This window comes from Pipistrellus hanaki, assembly GCF_964339955.1.
Source record: "Pipistrellus hanaki genome assembly, chromosome: 7".
In the NCBI taxonomy this organism is placed as follows: domain Eukaryota; kingdom Metazoa; phylum Chordata; class Mammalia; order Chiroptera; family Vespertilionidae; genus Pipistrellus; species Pipistrellus hanaki.
This window is the reverse complement of record NC_140509.1, coordinates 81,599,883-81,621,040: the sequence shown is the minus strand read 5'-3', so window position 1 is coordinate 81,621,040 and position 21,158 is coordinate 81,599,883. Positions and strand designations below refer to the sequence as shown.

General features: G+C 48.4%; 1 protein-coding gene across 4 annotated transcripts in view; it reads left to right on the top strand.

Annotated features, from left to right (window-relative positions):
• Nucleotides 1-1,554, top strand: part of SYNE1 (spectrin repeat containing nuclear envelope protein 1) — a 359,148-nt gene extending 357,594 nt beyond the window's left edge. For all 4 annotated transcript variants that reach the window (XM_084890175.1, XM_084890176.1, XM_084890178.1 and 1 more), the window contains one exon: nt 608-1,554. In XM_084890175.1, coding sequence (XP_084746301.1) covers nt 608-848 — 241 coding nt within the window. In that variant the 3' untranslated portion in view covers nt 849-1,554. The remainder of the gene's footprint in view (nt 1-607) is intronic.
• Nucleotides 1,555-21,158: the final 19,604 nt, after the last annotated feature.

The following is a 21,158-nucleotide window of genomic DNA, read 5'->3' as shown; positions in this document are numbered from 1 at the left end:
AGCGTCAGAACCCACTGATGCCACGGACAGATGCTGAGTCAGTGCTGAGTCAGTGCAAGATGAAACCAGGGTACTCTAAGATTAGTTGATCTTTATGGGTCTGTGCAAAAATGATTGGGCTGTTCTCTCTGCATGGAGTTTGGCACATCTAGGAGGACTAGACGGGATACTTCAAATGATTCTAACAGCAACTAATTTTGGCTACCAGTGCTCCTGGTAGTCTTAACCCACTGCACCAAACATCCACATCTTAATTATTCTGGATCAACTTATGTTATGCTGGTAGAATGTGTACAGAGCAATTGTCTTTGTTGGTGGGAAATGTTTTACCAAATTAAGGGGTGGAATTTGAGCTCAATTAGTTATCTTTAGTTGATTGACTAAATGTTAACTTTTCATCAGTACAATTTCCAAAAATCTCTCCAGTGGGTGTGTGTGTGGGGGGGGGGGGGGGTGGCGTGGGCACACTGCAGAAGGCAGGTGGCCAATTGGCAGGTTGGGTTGTGTTTGGCATGGTCTTGTAGCTTCCAGGAAGGTGAGGGAGCTAAAAGCAGTATCCATCTAACATTTGAGATACTTGAGTTTTTTCTGTTGATTCCTCTCTCAGGTCCATAAAAAGTGGCTCCGATTCCTCCCTTTCTGAGCCTCAGCCAGCTCGGTCGGGCCGAGGTTTCCTGTACAGAGTGCTCAGAGCAGCACTTCCCCTTCAGCTGCTCCTGCTGCTCCTCATCGGGCTCGCCTGCCTGGTACCAATGTCCGAGGAAGACTACAGCTGTGCCCTCTCCAACAATTTTGCCCGATCATTCCATCCCATGCTCAGATACACGAACGGCCCTCCTCCCCTCTGAAGCAAGCAGATGCCATCTGCAGCGGTGCTGGTCGTGTAAGGGGGGTTTGGCCCAGAGCCAACCCAAACTAGCAAAAGGAGCACCTGAACGCTGGTGAATGCCTTCGGAGCGATGGCGTTAGCCATGTGTCCCAATCGTGGCTTCCGAGGTGGATGATACACAATGACAGAAGGAGAGCAAATAGGAAAAGGTGTGGAGGAAATATTGTTGGAAACTCTGAGCCTCAGTACTAAAGACATGAAGTACCTCCAATGTTCCCTGGACGCGTGTGTCCTGGGCCTCTGGCCCATTCTGTGCACACCCAGGACTTCAGCACACCATCGGGGCGACTTTCCCATGGCGTGCCCCATCCGTTCATTGAATGACATCACATTGGTATTGAACAATCTACCAGCCAACCAGTGCTGAACCTTGGAATAGACACTTTTGAAGAGCTTATATGGCAGCTTTCTTTTTGCCTTGTTTTTCTTTGGGGCATGATACCCTAACCTTTGCTTTAGAAGCACAAGCTGTAAATCTAAAAGGCACTTTTTTAAAAAGTATAAAGAAAAACTGGATGTAATAAATAAAATCATGGAAGGATTTATGTGAAAAAAAAAAGTTGAATGTTATAGTAAAAAAAGAGATATTTATGTATGTACAGTTTGCTAAAGCCAAGTTTTGTTTGTATTGATTTCTTTGCATTTATTATAGATACTATAAAATATTTTGTCTGTGCTTTTTTTTTTTCCCTCCCCTAGAGAAATGACTCTAAGTTACCCTGTTGAGCAGAATTCAACCTGAGTTATCTTTCTGCAGAATGAATGAAACTGACACATAAGCGTGCATTAATGATTAAGGATGATTAGAGGTAACCCATATTTAGACCTACCGGTCTCTGGGTGATTCTTCTCTCCATCCTCTTCCCAAAGCCAGTCATATTTCCTCAACTCTGGTTTCTCAGCACACTCTTTTCTGCCCTCTCTACACAACGGAAGAAACTCCTTTGAAGCCTCCACTCCATCCCAAGGGTACACAATAGCCTATGAACTTCTTATGTCTTTTATCTATCAGTCAAGTGCACAGACAATAAGATTTGGTTCTGCCCCTCTGATCTTGCCAACGAGTGGCCCTCGTTGTTTTGGTGCTCATGGAATTTTAATCCACTGTTTAATCCTGGGAGGAGGAAGAATCATATAACACCTAGGTGTTGGGCTTCTCTTGAAAGTGGAAAACTCTTGGTGACCAAGGTACCCATTCATAAGGGGCAGTGATTGCTGGAGGGAAGTGGCTGCTGCTCCTTGACCTGCAGGAAGAGACGGTTTTTACATGTCCACTTACACCCTATCAACTTCTCACTTTGTGTACCAGCTTGACTTTTTTCTTTAGTTTCTGGCTTCCTATTAACTTCTCCCTTGGTAAATATGTGTTACCTCTAATCATCCTTTTAACATATCCACGAGGAATCCATTTGGGGGTCCCACAGAGGGACCTGAATTTGAGGGAGACCCCCTCATTCAGATGAGGAAGAGGAGAGACTTTCGGCGGGGGCACCCCCCACAGCCCTCTGTGGGGAGAGGCCTGGTCCTTCCCTGGACAGAGGCGGAGCCAGATGAATTCATGTGGCAGCAGCAGCATCCTGGAGGCTAAGAAAGCTGGACCACATGGGCGATGAGGAACTCTTTGTCTGGGGAGTGAGGAAGCCAGTTGGGTCTGATCTTTCTATAATATGAAGGTCATAGTAAAATGAATCAGCCTTGCGATGCTTATTTATTTGTTTGTTTGTTTGTTTGTTTGTTTATTTTAGCCATTACCTAATTCAGGAGCAGGACTGTAACTGAATTTGAAAACCTAGTTATATCAGGAAAAGAAAGTCCTCTGTCAGCTGTGCACAGATGACTGCATTTGATCCCATGGGTGGTGGAGAAGAAACCCCGGTCTCCAGGTTGACTAGACATCTTGGGCCTCCTAGGGGTGCCCTCCCATCCCATCCCAGCTACATCCTGCCAGACACATTCCTGAGGCAACTGCTGGGCTCAGAGGGTGACGCTGCCCACATCCAGGACAGCTCCAGGTAGCCACCCCTTTATCCCTCAAACCACACAGTGCAGCTCACCATCACTCCCCACACACTCCTCCACTGTGGGATGTGCATATGGAGGGTGACTGTAGGGATCCCCACATCCCCCATGGGATGTGCAGATGGAGGGTGACTGTAGGGACCCCACACCCCCTGGGGATTTGCAGATGGAGGATGGCTGTGGGGATGTGTTCTGCTCTGGGCGGTCCATCGAGGCCGGCAGTGTTCTGAGTGTGGCCCGGGTCAGTGGCATCAGCGTCCCCAGCAGCAATGCACCAATTGTGGCTCCAGCAGTGGCCTCCAGCTACCACCTGCCCAGGTTCCCCATCCTGGGGCCTTTCCCTCTCCCCACTGGCCACAATGGCAGGTGATGTGAGCAATTCTCCCTTCACTCCCCTCATACACACATTGACTTGTAATGTGAGCTCCCTCAAGTAACAGTTTTCCATGTAAACCTGGATTTTTGTTCTGGATGCTATCCTGTGCGGTTGATCTAGCTCTCCATTGCTGCCTATTGAGTATAGATTAAAAGAACGTATATATGTATATTTTGGAAATGTAATACACATAACAAATATGTCTGTATAACTTAATACACTGGTATAGTATTTTAGTTCCTTAGTTATAATTTTTAATATTTCACAGGAGAAAAACCATTTCTTCTTCTTCTTTTCTGTTTTAAAGGCTGTTTTTTAAAAAATCAATCATTTGATTTGCAAAAGATTCTCTTGTTTTGTAAAGAACAGTTCCCTACATCTCACTCAGTCGCCTCCCAATGTGATATGACCTTTCTGTGCCTATCATTTTTCTTATTCAAACAGCACACGCGTATTTTTTTTAACATTGGATCAATTTTTATGACTCTGTGACTGGCAGTTTTCACTTAACAGTATTCCAGGGGCGTAGCAATACATACGCTCCCTTCATTGCTGCATCGGAAAGGCTGGTCTCTTCCAACCTTTGTTTTCTCCCAGGTTTTTCCTATTCCCCCCGCAGGAGGCACCCCAGCCTGGACGTGCGTGCCAATCTCCGTGTGCCCCTCTGTGCCCCTCAGATGCGCAGTATCAGGTGGAATTACCGAATCAAAAGGGTATGTACATTCGCAATGTCATCTGGAACATTCTGCCAGATTGCTTTCTGAGAAGTTGTCGTGGTTGACAATCCCACCCACAGCCCCTGAGAGAACCCTTTTCCTCAGACCCGTCCTAAATCTAGAGCATTGGCTTCCACATGAGGGAGGCCATCCCCAAATTATTAACGTCCTAATTCTGCACATTAGAATCCCACAGGGGACTTCTTAAAAAGTAGAACTCCAGGCCTCACCCCAAATCAAGTAAATTCTGGTCTCTGGGGACCAGCCTTCATCTGAAGTTCTCTGGGTGATTCCTATGTGAACATAAATTCACGAGGCCAGACTAGATCTTATCAGTTTTCTAAAATATTGCCCAAGTGAGGGCAACAGTAGCTCTTTGTTCTTAAAGTTTGCATTTTTGTGACCAGTTATATTTAAATTATATGTTGCTGTGTTTGATTTACCTCTGTGGGAAGTCTGTTTTATTCTCTATTGTTTATATCTATATAATAGTGTTTTTTTGTGTGTGCTTTTTTTTTTTTACTCTTTTAAACTATTTCCAAGAAACTCTTTGTATATTAGAAAAATTAACTCTGTATGTCACCCACCTTAACTTTATACAGTTCCTTTAGTTACACAGAAAGTTTTAATTTTTATGCCATCAAATCTGGCAGGTTCCCTTCCCTTTGTAGATTCTGAGTAGTCTACATTAAGAACGTTTTTCACTCCAAGATTTATGCAAATGTTTGCTTGTATTTTCTCCTAGTAGGTCTATAATCAATATGGAACTACTTCATAGGTGATGTAAATTAAGGAATCTCTTTGTTATTTTCTAAATGAATAGACAACTGTCTCAAGCCAGTTAGAAAGGTAACTTTTTTTATTACTAGTTCTTAGCAACTTAGATGTCAGTCAGCAGGGGCCTTATTGAGTAGAAGATAGTACACAAGCCATATTTACTATATCGCAACCATTTTTGTAATGAGATCAATCCATTTTTATTTATTGGGGAAGATCTCTACCATATAGTCTTACTTTTTAAAAATATATAGAATATTTTCTATAATATGCTCCCATTTTTGTTGGAAAATGTTAATTACGTAAGACAAGGAAAAAATTAAGAGAGGAAATTCAAGGCACCACAATGAGAAGAGAATAATGAGCGGGGAGAAACCGTTTTAAATATTTAAACTGTGACAAGGTAAATGATTTGTTTTTAAGGTCCAAATTACTCTAATCCTATATAATAAAAGAGTAATATACAAATTAACCATGACTTCGTGACAAAAATGGTTGCCCCCATAGCCACAAGATGGTGGCACCCAGTCCCCTCAGCCCCACTGCTGGAGTGTCCAGGCCTGTCATCCCCACCGGGACTCACGGGGACTAAGCTGCAAGGCTGGATCCGCTCCCAGACATGGAAGACAGAGCCCAGACAGCAGGGCTTGGGGATTTCCTTAGTGCAGTGGCAGCAGGGAAGACCCAGGCCCCGCAGACAGAACCCAGAAAGCAGGGCTTCAGGGATTCCTTAGTGTGTCAGTGTCGGTGAAGCCCCCAGGCCTGGCAGACAGAGCGCACTGCAGGGCATTGGGGCTTCCTTCACATGGCACATGGCAGCAGCAGGCAGAGAGCGGACAGCAGGGCATGGGGGCTTCATCTCCATTGCTGCAGCAAAACCTCCAGGCCCTGCAGAGAGCACAGAACCATGGGAGTGGGCCTAAGCCATCAGTAGGAGAGCTCTCCTGGATTGTAGAGAGTGCAGGTTGGGCTGAGGGACCCCCGTGCACAAATTTCATGCACCGGGCCTCTAGTAGTAATGATTATTTTAAAAGACAAAAAAAGAGAGAGAGTTACTTCTGTTTTGCCATGAAGAGACATTTGATTTATTTGTTAGTTAAACAACACACAATTTTGGAGTGCCCAAAAGAAATGGCGACAGGCCATTTATTCACAGTGGAATCCTGGTGGCTGACTCTGCTCTGGGTGATCATCAGGAACGTGCTGCGTGTTGGTTCCAGGGAATAAGAGCGAAGGTGGTGCAAGCCCCCGATTTCCGACGAGGAGGCTTCCGGACCAGGGCTCTTGCTGAATCCTGGGCGAAGAGTTTTCCTGGGAGAACTGCTTTCCTCCAAAGGAGACTCATCCACTCAAGAAAAACCTCAACTTCTAAACCACCACCCTCCCACTAAGTCACCCTGCTTGCAGGTAACATCAGTCCATTAGCCTGATCCCCGGAAGTGAGGGGGCGAGGAAACCAACAGCCTCCTGGAAGTCACCTGCAGAGCTCACTTGTGCCTCTCAGGAGCCATGGGTTCGCCCTGTTTGGCTTTTCCCCTGAAATCTTCTCCCACTCAACAACCACCATCACCCAAAAAATAAATTTCTGCTCACTAGAGTGTGGCTTTGGCCTGGGGCTCAGTCCCTGTGCCCCTCCCCACTCCCCCAACCCCATGGCCCTCCTTCATGGAGTCTGCTGACCAGAATGAGAAACTGATAGGGAAACAGGATTGTCTCTCTTCTTAGCTGGGTGGGAAGAACAGGACCATGGTCTGAGGTTGCCTAATCAAGGTCACCAGGGCAGCCCATGGCCTGTTTCTGTAGACTCTTGGTCCAAGAGTGGGTTTTATATTTTCAAAGGTTGTTTGCAGGCCACTTTAAGTAAGATGCTTGCTCTCTGGCTTTTACAGAAAAAGTTTGCCAACCCCTAAAAAGGAGTTGCCCAAGACAAACATGGGTAGTGGCAGAACTGCTTGCTCTAGGTATGACCCTGGACCTTTCAGACACCTGTGTCCTGACAAGACTTCTCAATGACCTTATCCCGTGGGGTCAGCTCAGCACTTGACCAACTCTCCCAACCTCACTCTACGCTGCTTGGTGTTCTTCCTCTCAAAACATCTCTATGGCTTCCATAAATAATCCCTCCCTTCCTCCCTTCCTACCTTCCCTCCCTTCCTCCCCCTCTCTCCTTTCCCCCTCTTTTCCTCCCTCCCTCCCCCTCCCTCCCTCCCTCCCCCCTCTCTCCTTTCCCCCTCTCTCCTTTCCTCCCTCCCTCCCTCCCTTCCTCCCTCCCTCCCTCCCTTCCTCCCTCCCTCCCTCTCCTTTCCTCCCTCCCTCCCTCCCTCTCTCCCTCCCTCCCTCTCTCCCTCCCTCCCTCCCTCCCTTCCTTCCTTCCTTCCTTCCTTCCTTCCTTCCTTCCTTCCTTCCTTCCTTCCTTTTTTCCTTCCTTCCTTCCTCCCTTCCTCCCTCCCTTCCTTCCTTCCTTCCTTCCTTCCTTCCTTCCTTCCTTCCTTCCTTCCTTCCTTCCTTCCTTCCTTCCTTCCTCCCCTCAAGTGTTCATTGGATTTGGTTGGGGCTGGGCTCCACTGTCTTTGGAGTGGCAATGCTGCCCTCTCTCATGAGGGCACAAAGGGCTCTGTAAACCAGGATGGCCCTTCAGAGTTGGCGGTGTTTTTGTCCTTCTAGAGGCATCTGCCGGGTGAGTGGCCCTCAGTTTTCTCAGCTGCGGTGTAGTCCTCAGGAAGGGGAGGGTCCTGTCCCTCTGCACTCTCCTTTCTCAGGGCCCGGCCCTTCCCTTTGGCAAAGAGAGCACACAGGGCTTTGAGAGCTCAGCAGGAGTGGGAAGTATGGGACCAGGGTGGTGGCAGGTGATACACCTTGTTTGCTCAGGGGTTTGGGTCTTTTTTATTGGCTAGATGAGGTCCTCACACCATTGCCCTGGGCCTTCAAGCCATTTCTTCTCTGGTATCTTTTTTGGTACCCAAAGGTACCCTAGAGGCCTACACATCCCTGGAAGCTGCTGGGAGCTGGAGTCTCCAATATTCCAGAGGGTGAGGACTCGGGGACAAGGTGGACTCACCTGTCAGCCTGCTCTCCTGGACACGGGACACAGGAAATTGGAAAGGCCAGGGTCACTCTCTCCACTTGCCACAAGAGCAACTTCTTGTTTTATTAATAAAACAATCATACCTAATATAGATAAACATGTAAATTGACTGTACCTCTGCTACACCCACAGCCAATAAAGTGAGTATGCAAATTAACCCAACAAAGATAGAGGTTAATTTGCATATACAGGCACCCAGCAGCCTGGGTCCTGGGAACTTTCTCAGCACCCAGATCACTCTGAGGTTGCCCCCGTGGGTCCTGAGCAACCTGAGAAGGGCCTGAGCCAGGGGGCTCCTGGGCAGGGGTGGAGCCCAGTGATCAGGCCATCCGAGGGGCCTGGGCAGGGATGGAGCTGGGTGATCAGGCCATCCAAGGGAGCTGGTGGTCCCCTGCCCAGGCCCCAAGCCCCGGCCAGAGGCTTGGGGCCTGGGCAGGGGTGGATCTTGAGCAGCAGGTACATGGCATGGCGGGGCCTGTCCCCAGGGAGGTCTGGCCATGCCGTGTGCCTGCCTCCAGAGTCCCCCAGTCCCCTCAACCCCTGGCCCAGGGCCAGCCCGAGGTGCAGGCAAGCATTGGATGGTGGCTGACCAGCCACCCAGGGCTGGACCAAGGGACTGAACAAGCAAGCTGCATGGGGCAACCAGGCCGGTGGGGGGATGCAGTTGGGGGCAACCAGGCTGACAGGGAGGGCAGTGAGGATTGATAAGGCTAGGGGCAACTAGGGGGGGGAACCAGGTAAGTGGGGGGACGGCAGTTAGGAGCCACCAGGCTGGCAAAGAGGGGGCAGTTAGGGGTGACCAAGCTAGCAGGGAGCGGGGGAGGGAGAGAGACAGGGGTGACCAAGCCAGCGGGGGCGGAGGGCAGTTAGGGGTGATCAGCCCAGCATGCAGAGGCAGTGATGGGCGATCAGGCCAGCATGAGGGGGCAGTTAGGGACAACCAGGCAGGCAGGCAGGTGAGCAATTAGGAGCCAGCGGTCTAGGGTTATGAGAGGGATGTCCAGCTGCTAGTCTAGACTGGCACTCGGACATCCCCTGAGGGTGCCCTGGATTGGAGAGGATGCATGCTAGGCTGAGGGGATCCCCCCCCCCCATGAACGAATTTCATGCAGAGACCTCTAATATTATTAATAATAGGGTATCATTTTTCTTTCTGCCTCTATGCAATCATGGAAAATAAATTTAAAATCTTTACACTGCTTCAAGCTTTCTGATGGAGTATTGTTTGGTTAAATCCTATGAGCTTGCAGCTTTTCCATTGGAAGAAGCTGGGAACTTTCTGGAATTCCATCCTTTGGAGCTCCAGGGCTTCCTGCTTCCTCAACCCAGGTTCTAGAGGCCCCAGGCAGAAGCAGTTGGTACCAACATTGGCAAGTAGTTAAAGCAAGCTTCTCTTCCAAACCTCCTGTCTTTTCATAAACATGCTAATGCTTTTCTCCTTACATATTTTTTTTTTTTAGCATTTGAGAATGTATTGGATTGTAAGCATTGTAAAAGGGTATTTTAAAATCCTATCTAATAAAAGAGTAATATGTAAATTGATCATCAATCCAACACACAAGATGGCTGCCCCCATGTGGACACAAGATGGCCGCCACAAAACAGCCAGCAGGAAAGGGCAGTTGGGAGGAAATAGGCCTGCAAGGGAGGGCAGTTGGGGGCAATCAAGCCTGCAGAGGAGACCAGTTAGGGGTTACCAGGCTGGCAGAGGAGGGAAGTTGGGGATGACCGGGCCTGCAGGGAAGGGCAGTTGAGGGGGACCAGGCCTGCAGGGGAGCAGTTAGGCATCAATCAGGCTGGCAGGGGAGTGGTTAGGGGGTGATCAGGCTGGCAGGCAGAAGTGGTTAGGGGCAATCAGGAAGGCAGGCAGGCGAGCAGGTGGGAGCCAGCAGTCCTGGATTGTGAGAGGGATGTCCGACTGCCCGTTTAGGCCTGATCCTACTACTGGGATCAGGCCTAAACGGGCAGTCGGACATCCCTCAAGGGGTCCTAGATTGGAGAGGGTGCAGGCTGGGTTAAGGGACATACACCCCCAGGCATGAATTTTGTGCACCAGGCCTCTAGTATTTAATAATAGCCTGGCCGGTGTGGCTCAGTTGGTTGAATATCATCTCATGCACCAGAAAGTCCCTGGTTTGATTCCTAGCCAGGGCATTTGGAGGCGTTGTGGACTCCATTCCTAGTAGGGGGCATGCAGAAGGTAGCTGATCTCATCAATGTTTCTCTCTCTCTTATGTCAATAAAAACATATCTTAAAATATTTAATAATAAAGTCAAATATCTATATCTAAACTAATAAAAGAGAAAGATGTGAATTGACCATACCTCCATGATGCCCACCAGCCAATCAGGAGTGAGTATGCAAATTAACCAACAAATATGGCGGGTTACTTTGCATACACAGGCACAGAGCAAAGACTGAAGGCTCCACCTAAGCGAATACAGAAGACTAAAGTCTTTGCTGTGGCTGGAGCCAAGCCTGAAGGCTGAAGGCTTGGCTCTGCTGCCACCAGGGTCCTGGGTGCCAGTGGAAACCAGTGCAGGCAGCCAGGGGCAGGAAGGCCTATTGCATGAATCTTCATGCAGCAGGCCTCCAGTTATATATAGTATATTGTCATGACTGCTCAGGAGGAAGCTGTGCTCACAGGTGGGTGGGAGGGGACTGCATGCAAAGTGAGGCAAGATACAGATGCCGTGGCGGCTTGAGGAGGCCCAAAGTGGGGAGAAGGACAAGGGTTCTGTCAGTGCCAGCTGTGGCAGCCTTGAGCAGGCCCAGAGAGCGGAGATGGGGGGACCTGCCAGCGCTTGCTGCCGTGGCTTTGAATAGGCCCAGAGACTGGAGACAGGGGGGCCTGCTGGCCTCTGCACATGAGTTACAGAAGAAACACCTTTTCTGACTGCTCATTGGCTAAGCTCCCTATATGCCTATTGCAGTGTTCTTGGTAATTTGGGTAATAAGAATCCAACAAGGTGATCTAGGGTTTTTCCACCTCAATCCTAGAGGAAAAAGCGAAGGTCCACTACTGGAGGGGCTAAGAAATGTCTTATCCTGCCCTAGCCAGTTTGGCTCAGTCGATAGAGCCTTGGCCTGTGGACCTCAGGGTCTGAGTTTGATTCTGATCAAGGGCATGTACCTAGGTTGCAGGTTCCTCCCTGGCCTGGGCCCAGGTCAGGGCTCATGAAGAAGGCAACTAACCAAAATGTCCCTCTCACATTGATGTATCTCTCTGTCTTTCCCTCTCTCTTTCACACTCTCTAAAAATCAATGAAAAATATTCTCAGGTGAGGATAAAAAAAAAAAGAAAGAAATGTCATATCCTATGAAAAAGATATCTTGACAATGTCTATAAAATGTCATTTTTTCGTGGTGAAGGGACTAGAGTCTGTGTTGATGAAAACACTTTGGTGGCTGCGGCAGCCAGCAGTGGCAGCAGCAGCTGGGTGATGGGATGGCACCTTCCCCTGATCAGCTTGATTGCCTCCCCCAGAGGGAGTCTAGATTGTGGCTTAGGCCTGCTCCTCAGGCCTCAGCTGTCAGTAGGACATCTCCTTAGGGCTCCCGGACTGTGAGAGAGGGCAGGTTGGGCTGAGGGACCCCTGCCCCCCAGTGCACGAATTTCGTGCACTGGGCTTCTAGTTTAATAATATACATATTTAATACTAAAGCTAAATATTTAATAATAAAAATATTTAATAATAACATCAAAGATATATGAATGGATCATTTGCAATCCATTCTTAGTGAAGCATCGAGCAGCTCCAGAGTGGCACCTTCCCTCCTTCCCTTTATTAAGAAGGAAGGACTGTGGTTGAGCCCAGAAACACATCTGCCTCTGGTGTGCTGGAGGGACTGGGGCGATGCAAAGCACCTCTCAAAGGCGGTGACAGGACCCCTCCTGTCCTTTCCTCACCCTCCCCTCGCCCTCCCTCACTCCCCTCCTACCTGTGGTCTGGGCCCTGGGTATTGACACATGTTCTTTCTCGTGGCAAGTGTGGAAACACTCAGCTTAAACTCTGCTGCGCCCGGGGTGAACTCAATCATCAATCAGCCCATGAAAATGTTTACCAGCTCACCAACCTTTCATTGGCCTTTCCCACACTTATTGATTTCTCAACAAGCGAGCATCTGATGACAGCTGCAGTGCCGGAGAAAGGTCACGCGGGGCCCTGAGCCTGGAGAGTCACCCGGAGTGCGTCTGTCCCATGGCCGCCGGGTCACTGGCCCCGGGCAGAGCCGCCTGAGTCGGCCACTGCGGAGGCTCTTGCCCTGCAGTAACTGGCCCGGCCACTGAGCCTTTCCCACCCAGTTTCAAAATCACTTCTGAAAATGATTGCCCGCTGCTTCCTTTCCCTGTTCCAGTTTTTTTTTTTTTTTCCCCTTCCCCGCTTTCATCTTATTAGGATGAAAGCCACTATTCCGTCCCTTCTCCACAGACACCCAGGGCTTGGCCATCTGCCATGGCCTCGCTCCTGGGCCCAGGGAGAGGCGCTGGCCCTGTGACCAGGGGAGGGAAGGAGCCGGCCCAGGTGCCATCGCTTCTGAAACAGGCCTCCTGCTGTGAGGGCGCCGCCGCCTCGTCAAGGTCTCCGGTCATCGCTAGAAATAGGGCTCCTGCCAAGGCCAAGGTCCAGCGGAAAATCTCTCCTGGGCTCACCCACCGCGCCTGGCAGGCCCCGGCAGGAAAAGTGACACCACAGCTCTGGCGCCAGTGCCCGGGTGCAGCAGGAGAGCCTGCCCGCCCGAGGGCCGCCCACCGGAGGAGAGGAACAATGTCTGCAGAACCTCCGAGCATGGGCATCCCAGCGTTAATTTGAAGAGTCCCACTTTGCCTTCAAAGTTCACCTGCCCGCTTTTTCCTACTCCTCCGGTGTGAAGGCTTGCTTACCTGCAGAAGGAGCACTCTCTGCGGCCTCGAGGAAGCTCTCCCCTCTGCGCCGTGACTAAGCGGCCTCCAGGGAGCCCAGGCCCCGGTCAGAAGTGCCTTTTACTGTCAGAGGGATCCCATGTCTGCCTTCAGCCATTTCTGATTTCTGACCCCGGAACCTTCCCGAAGGGTGTTAATCCCCTAGTTTCCGCATTTGTACAGAAAGGATAATGACCTACCTACCCTCAGGGCCCCGAGGCCAGTGGGATGGATGGGCCCACAGATGCAGCCGAGGGCAGGTGGCGGGGCCACAGAGTGAAGCTTCTGTGACTCTTGTCCTAACGCTCTTTTTTTTTTTTTTTACATTTTTATTGCTTTCAGAGAAGAAGGAAAAGGGAGAGGGAGAGAGAGAGAGAAACATCAAGGATGAGAGAGAAACATCCATTGGCTGCCTCCTGCACGCCCCCTACTGGGGATCAAGCCCATAACCCCGGCATGTGCCCTGACCGGGAATTGAACCGTGACTGCCAGGTTCATAAGTCGATGCTCAACCACTGAGCCACGCCGGCCAGGCTATCCTGCTGCTCTTGAATGCCCCGTGCAATTAAAAAAAAAAAAAAAATGCCCTGCCAGCTGCTCGGTCCATGTGCAGGTGGGAGGTGTGCAGGGAAGCCTTGCCCAGCCAGGAGCCCAGATTCTCTCTCCTCCTTTGGAACGCTCTGGTGAGGTCCTTGGGCTTTTGTGTGTAGGTGGTTCTGCTGGAGGTGGGCACAGCTGAGCCTGCACCCCTTACCTCACCCCCCTGCAGTTCTTCCCAGTGGCCTTTGCCCGCCTCCTGGGCTATACCCATCTGGCCACAAACACCACTGGCGTGACGTCCTCCCGGGCCTCCTGCAGGGGGCGCTGGCGGCCCGCCTCACTGTGAGTCACTCTCCAACTTCTTTAAAGCAGGCCCCCACAGCACTGCTGGAGGAGGAGGAGCTGGAACTGGGCCCAGCCCATCAGGACACTGACCCTGGGCAGGCAGGCTACAACCACCAGGGGTACCCAGTCTCCAAATGCTGAGGCTGGGAGCCGCCAGGCAGGGCTTGTCTGTGCGGGGACTCAGGCTGAGTCAGCAGATCCGTGGTGCTGGCAGGGCCCTCACCTGGTGGTGATGAGGCCTCGGGACAGGCTCCAGGTGGGCAGCTTGGTTTCCGAAAGGGTTTCTACTAATCTCACCCCTGTGTTCTGGACCAAGGGTCTGGGGGTGCCAGGATCCTCCACTGGGAATAGAGTTCCCCCAGTACCCCTTCTTTTGGGGGGCTAGGGAAGGGTCCAAGAAATTCCAATAAAAGCTATTTTTGTGCATATGTGGATTTTTTAGTATTTGCTGAAAATGAATATATCTCTACTTTCACATACCTGGCATAGTGAAGCACCAACAAAGGGCACTTTAAAAAAATTAATATATATATATTTTTTAAAATTTTTTATAATCAATATATATAATTGATTCAGAGAGGGAGGGAGAGGGAGAGAGAGACAGGAAGATCAATGATGAGAATCATTAATCGTCTGCCTCCTGCACGCCCCCTACTGCGGATCAAGCCCGCAACCCGTGTATGTGCCCTTGACTGGAATCGAACCTGGAAACGTCCAGTCCACAGGCTGATGCTCTATCTACTGAGCTAAACTGGCTAGGGCTAACTGGTACCCTTGAGTGTATGCTTGCACATGTGTTGTAACTCAGAGCTGAAAGGAAAATCAAAGATTATCCCATCTGCTGAGAGAGCTTCAACATTCCGGCTCAGAGGCGGCCCAGCCCAGGCCCAGGTGCCTCCTGTGGAAGAGAATGCACCGCACCTGTGCCTTCCGGCAGGCGGCCCAGATAATCCGCAGGCGGTTCCGGTAGAAAGTGCGTTTCTATCTTGAACCATCACCCCTCTTCTTGCCTTGGCTTTTGTCTTCGTGGTGATCACAAATATTCCAATTTTAAGCCACCATTATAGTGAACTTAAAACTAGCTTTTTAATGCCCACAGTCCAAATAATAAATGTAATAAAAACTTGCTGCCTCAGAATTTGCTGTGTTCTTGGAGCAGCAAGTCTAAAAAGTGCAATCCTGGATTTAAATGTCCCCTAAGGCTTAAGATATGTCACACTGGAGAATGTGACCTGGAGCCACTGTGAGAGCTGAGTCTGCCCCCAGTCAGGCCTTCCGACTTTGACACGCCCCAAGGGTAGGTTTCAAAGTCTCATAAATTACCCTAGCTGGTTTGGCTCAATGGATAAGAGCATCGGCCTGTGGACTGAACAGTCCAGGTTCAAGTCCTGTCAAGGGCACATGTCTGGTTGCGGGCTTGATCCCCAGTAGGGAGCATGCTGGAGGCAGCCGATTAATGATTCTTTCTCATCATTGATGTTTCTATCTCTCTCCCTTCCTCTCTGAAATAAATTTTTTTAAAAGTAAAAAATAAATTAAATTAAATAAATAACAAAATAAAAGACCCACAGATTGCTGAACATTCTCAAAGCTCGCTGACCACTGGAGATAACACGTGGCACAGCAGTCTGTTCCCTGGCATTTTGAGAAGAAGAAGGGAGAGACAGCAGGTGTGGAGAGGGGGGCTTCTACCTCTGCCCGGCCAGGTGAGAAGACGGGTAAATCCTCCCTCCCAAAAGCAGCTGGAAACCTCCGCAAACCTGACGAAAACGCCACGTCAGCACTCTGCACAGTGACCAGAGGCACCCAACTCGATGAGTGGCGTTTGTGCCTAAACAACCGCTGAGCTTCAGGGAATTGCAGAGCAAACCTGCGGCCTTCTGCGTGGGCTGCTTCCATTCCCTGCCCCCGCCCCGGTTTGGTCAGGAGCAGAGAGGGCACGTCGGGAGGACGGGCAGCTCCGTGGCTGTGGCCACGGTCTCGGGCTGCTCACTTGACTGGGCGGGTGAGCAGGAGGCTTAGGCCGCACCACCCTGCGGCTGTGGCTGTGGCTGCAGCTGTGGCTGTGGCAGCACATTCCTGGCTGAGGCTGTGTAACATTCCCAGCAGAGACCGAAAGTCCCCAGGCAAAAAGCTGATACAGACTTGACCACAGCCTGACAACCCAGCATGCTCCCCATCCACACGCAGACCCAGCAGTTGGACCCGATGGCCCCAGCTGCTGGGCAATCTCTGTCCAGTGATTAGGTAACCACAGAGCTATGCGGACACAAGGCAATTCCTAGGAAGTCAGGCTTAGAAACCAAAACAAGGAATCAATGCAAAACCCAGCGGAAACACCAGAGGCCAAACACGGTAGGAGAGACAATTTCACACGTTTAACCCACGTGAGCTACTAAACAAACAACTACAGAGCGCAGAGCCAGCAGCAACCACCCGAGGAGGGACCAGAATTCAGAGTTGCTACCAATACTGTCTAAAATGTTCAGTTTTCAGTAAAAATGGTGAGATATGCAAAAAAAACACCCATACTCATAAGTGCAAGAGGGCAAAAGAAACTGCGCATGTGCCTCCCCAGATGTTGCTTGTAGCCATCGAAGACTTCAAGCAGCTAATATAAATGTATTAAATATCTAAAGGAAATCATGTTTAAAGAATCCAAGTATGACAACAGTGAATCAAAGAATAGGAATTTTTGATAAGAGATAGACATTATAGGAAAAAGGACTAAATTTTTATGTTGAAGCTGAAATGGACAATAACTGAAATGAAAAATTCACTATCAGAATTCAACTTCAAATTCAAGGTGGCAGACAAAAAAAACAAACAAAACAAAAACAGTCCCCTTGACGACAGAGAATAGAAATCACCTAATTGGAGAAACAGAGAGAGAAAAATAAATAAAAAGAAAAATGAACAGAGCCTCAGAAACTTTGAGGACAACATCAAATATATCACACCTATTTAATGAGAGTCACCAGTAACTGAAATGAAAAGTGCTGAAAATATAAACACAGAGATTAATATTTTCAAAGTCTCTATATATTTTTTCTCATTTCTTATGTAACTTCTTTAAATGATATAAAGTTGTATCAGCCAGTAAATATTAATATAACATTGTATTGTTGAGTTTATAATATTCAGTATATACATGTAATATACACGGCACTAATAATTCAAAGGAGGGAGAAAGAAAGGAGCTATTTAGGAGCAAAGATCTTTATTTTATCAGTTAATATTAGGCTGAAATAGAGTGTACTCACTCAAGGTGCACACTGTAAGATCGACCACTAAGAAAATAATTTCAAGTGAGAAAAAATCAACAGAAAAAATTAAAATATACCCTAAAAATATTTAACAAAAAGGAGGGGCCAAGAAGGAGGAAAAGAGAAACAAAAAGGAGATGCACAAAACAATGACAAAATGGAAAATGGAAATCCACACCTATCAATTACCCCATTAAACGTCAGTGCTCACAGAGTGATAACAGTTACAACAGAGATAGCTACTCTGTACTGAGAGCTTACTATGTGTGGTCCCATAGTAGGCATTTTAGAAATTTCTCTTTTTTAATCCTCATAGTAGCCCTATTGGGCGGGGGGGGGGGGGGGGGGGTGTATTGTTCTTATTTCCATTTTAGACAGGAGGAAACCGAAGAAAATCAGGATTGAAGAACTTGACCATAGATGATAGAACAAGAAAACAAAGGAGTTACTTGGAAATCAAAATGACTCAAACAATGGGAAGAACCTTACTTCGTCCAAATAAAGACATGAACGCAGACAGGCTGTTGGAAAGAGCTTGGGAAGGGGAGAGTTAGTTCAGTGCCTACCACAGTCCTTCGATGCTCTCCGCGAATTAACCCATGTCATCTCCACAGCAGCACTGGCGGCAGGTGGTGACATTCTCTCCATAGATGAAGAGAGCGAGGCAGGGGAAGTACCTTACCCAGGGTCACACAACAAAGGGCAGAGTGAGGATCTCCCCTGAGAATGCAGCAGCAGAATCTGTGTGAGCATTATGTCACCTTTCAATGAGTCACACTGTTTTTCTCCCAAAGCCATCAGGCAACTCACAGAGAGAATGGGTCAAAGGGAATGTGCAGGCAGCTGTGCAAAGGCAAGGAAGAGTCATGAAATGGAGACCTGGGGGATGCACCGGTCATTCCTGCTCTATCTTCGTGATGGGTGGAGAGATTTTAGAGTGAATTATGTAACTTTCGGGTCATTCATTCACCCATTCACTCATTCATTCATTAAAAATTACTCTCAAGCTTCCTTTTTCATTCTCACTGAAAAGGGGTTGAGGTAAGGCATTAGAAACAACTCTAGTTTTAGTGAACACATCCACCCTATGAATTAGGTCTTACTACCACCATTTTGTTGACAAGGAAGTAGAAAACCTATCATAAAAATAAAAGTATAACATACAAATCGACCAAACGACCTAAAGCACGATGACCGTCCAGATGACCTTCCAGATGACCATGCTATGACACACACTGGCTCCAGGCCAGCCAAGGTGGGTGAGATGCGATTGGGAGGCACTGCCATTGCCCCATAATCGCTTGCAGAGATGAGGCTCAGGCCTCCCTCTGCAGGGCGGTCAACTGGGGGGACCTCCATGATCAATTACCCCACAGAGGGAGGCCCAGGCCATTGGCCAGTGACACTGTAGCAGGTATGCAGTGTCAGCCAATAATTGCCCCACAGAGGGAGACCAAGGCCAGCCAAGCAATCACACCCCATGCCTGTCACCTGCAGAGGGATGCAACTGGTGGCAGGGGAGGGAGGGTAGCACTGCACAGATGGCAAGCAGTGGCAGTGGCAGGGGCAGGGCCAGCTGCCAGCACCCAGGGGAAGGAAAGTCCCCATAGGCCCTGATTTCCAGCCAGGCCTAAGGACCTGACCCAAGGGATCCCAGATTGTAAGAGGGCAAAGGTTGGGCTGAGGGACACTCCCCTCTCCCCATGCACAAATTTTATGCACTGGGCCTCTAGTCTATCATAAAACCTGTTTGTGATCTCAAGGCCAGGTGTGCTCGATTCCAGTGTCCACACACTTCCTCCCGTGTCTGGATGAAGAAGGGGTCGCAGATGTGGGCAGGGAGCCTGGCATCCAACTGCTGGTCAGGATCCACGTGCTCTACAGACACATTTCCTCATCACGGGCTCAGGCGGTCAGTGTGAAGCACTGGCAGGAAGCAGAGCTTACAAGAAAACAAAAACCTGTCGTCTTTTGTCTAGTTTTTTATTTGAACATCAAATAGGTTGAGAAAATTGTTTACAAGTGCTTGAGCATCCCATGGATTCTTTTCTTTTTTAAAAGTGCAAAAGAGGTTTACAAGTGTGTTTCATTAAACAAAGCAAAGCTGCAAACGGAACAGAATCACATCAATAATAGAACGCATCGGCATAAGGGCGTATCAATCCATCCAACACCATTTGGCATTTGAGCCTTTCCCCATAAGACAAGAGCTCTACACTGAAGAGTATGAAGTGCACAGAAAAGCATTGTTTGCAAGTCATGAGAGAACATAAACTGGCATAATGTCACATATGAATTCAAGTCTCCGTAACCAATGACCTCTCTGTGAATGCAAAGGGGTCCGTGTCTCAGGCACCTGCTCATGGGGCTTCATGCTGTCTCCAGGGCACACAGCTCTGTGGAAACACACTCAACATGGGTTTGGGACATGGCAGCATTGACACATATTAAAAGTTCAGGCACATTTGGATGCAAAAAAAAAAAAAAAAGAATAGAAAATTTCCTTGAATATCTAAAAGACAGTGCAAAAATTGAAGTGCCATAATCGAGGCAGCAGTTGCTTAGAAAACAATTGCGAATGACTTAGAAAGAGGCCACCCTCGCTTTGAACCAAAGGGAGAAGAAATGCAGCCAGGCACAGAGTAGTCAGATGAATGAGGGGATGGGTGTTTGGAGCTACAGTCAAATTCATTTGCTGCAGCAGAGGGCAAGTATGTTTTCAGGTAGCTCACCTACAGGAGTGGGCAGTGTGATCTGGCCATCCGCCCAAGGCTGGCCTCTAACCTAGGGCATGACTCCATCTGCCTTTAATAACCAGTTTCCCCAAGCGGATTGGCCTTGAATGCAGACAAGATGATGATCTAAGTGATCATCCCCGGTATGCATGGTCCATCTCAGAAATAGGACAAGGTTTGGAATGGGTTCCACGTAGGGGTACTCTAAACCAATAGCCTACATCAATGGCCATTTCAATGTATCTGATGTAACAGGTGAGAACACGTGCATGTGACTGAAAGTAAATCCTCAGTTTCTCAATAAGTCCCTTGTTTGTTCAAGCCCCCGAAAGACATGGGATATTGGCATGTTAAACACACACGTTAACAGGGAAATCTACGCCCAGACTGCCCTTCCTTGGGGATTTGGCAACCCACATGGAATCTTCTCTTTGGACGAGCTAGCTCTGATTTGTGCGTGACGGCATTACCGAATCGGGACAGCAGCCTGGAGCTCGGCAGTGGCCAAAACAAGCACAGACCACTGCCTGTTCCCGGGGCTGGACTGTGGGTATCGCCTGATCTTCCCTGGAGCGTGAGCTGTCCCTTTAGCAATGGCGTCAGATAGAGCTAGTTATCTGTGGTTTCCAGGGCAAAAGTCTGAACCCCAGACAGCAATATCAATCTGACTCACCATCCTTTCCAGATTCTTATTACTGTATTTCCCATTCTCCAAATCTCTGAGCCCACTTGCCCACAGTACCCCCTGCCCTGGCCAATCATGTCTTTTAAACTCTAAACTGCTTCGTGGTGAGGGGAAAACACAGTATGCTCCCTGCCCCCAACAGCAACGGTAGCTGCAAAGGGTCAGCTGCCCATTAGTGGCACTTCAAATGAGAATAAAAAGAGATTTCTAAAATTATCTGAGACTCCTGGGCCAACATTCCAGCCATCTGGTATTCTCTGCCCATGTCAAATGTAGTAGTACCTTAACATGATTACAAATGACATCTGATGAATAATGTAAAACCCTCCACTGTAGTATTGTTTGGATTTAGCTGGTATTGTATCATCTACAGTCCTAATTTTTTTTGTTGTTTTTATTTTTTTAAAAGAAAATCTAAGTATAAACATTAAAAAGAACCCACTGACCCATTTAGCTACAGTCCAAAAATATTACTACTAATAGTTTGGTAAAGCAAAATTAGCTGCCCTGAATAAATTTTCCTTTTCAGGCATAATCTCTGCTACATAAGATTGTCTATCATTCAATATCCAACAATAGGCATCTGGATTAGTGCTGTTTTGTCTACTGTGGATACAGAAGTTGATATGAAATGTGATCCTCATTTAAATGAATAATCACCAGGCCTTAGGCATCAATGACTACTTACAAAAAAAAAAAAAAAAAATGAATATGTTTGTTGGTTTTGCACGGTAACCCAGTCAAATCAAATCCAGAACAGAAGTACTACATTCAGTTGTCTGATAAACAAGCATTGCAATTTCAAAAATATATATATTATA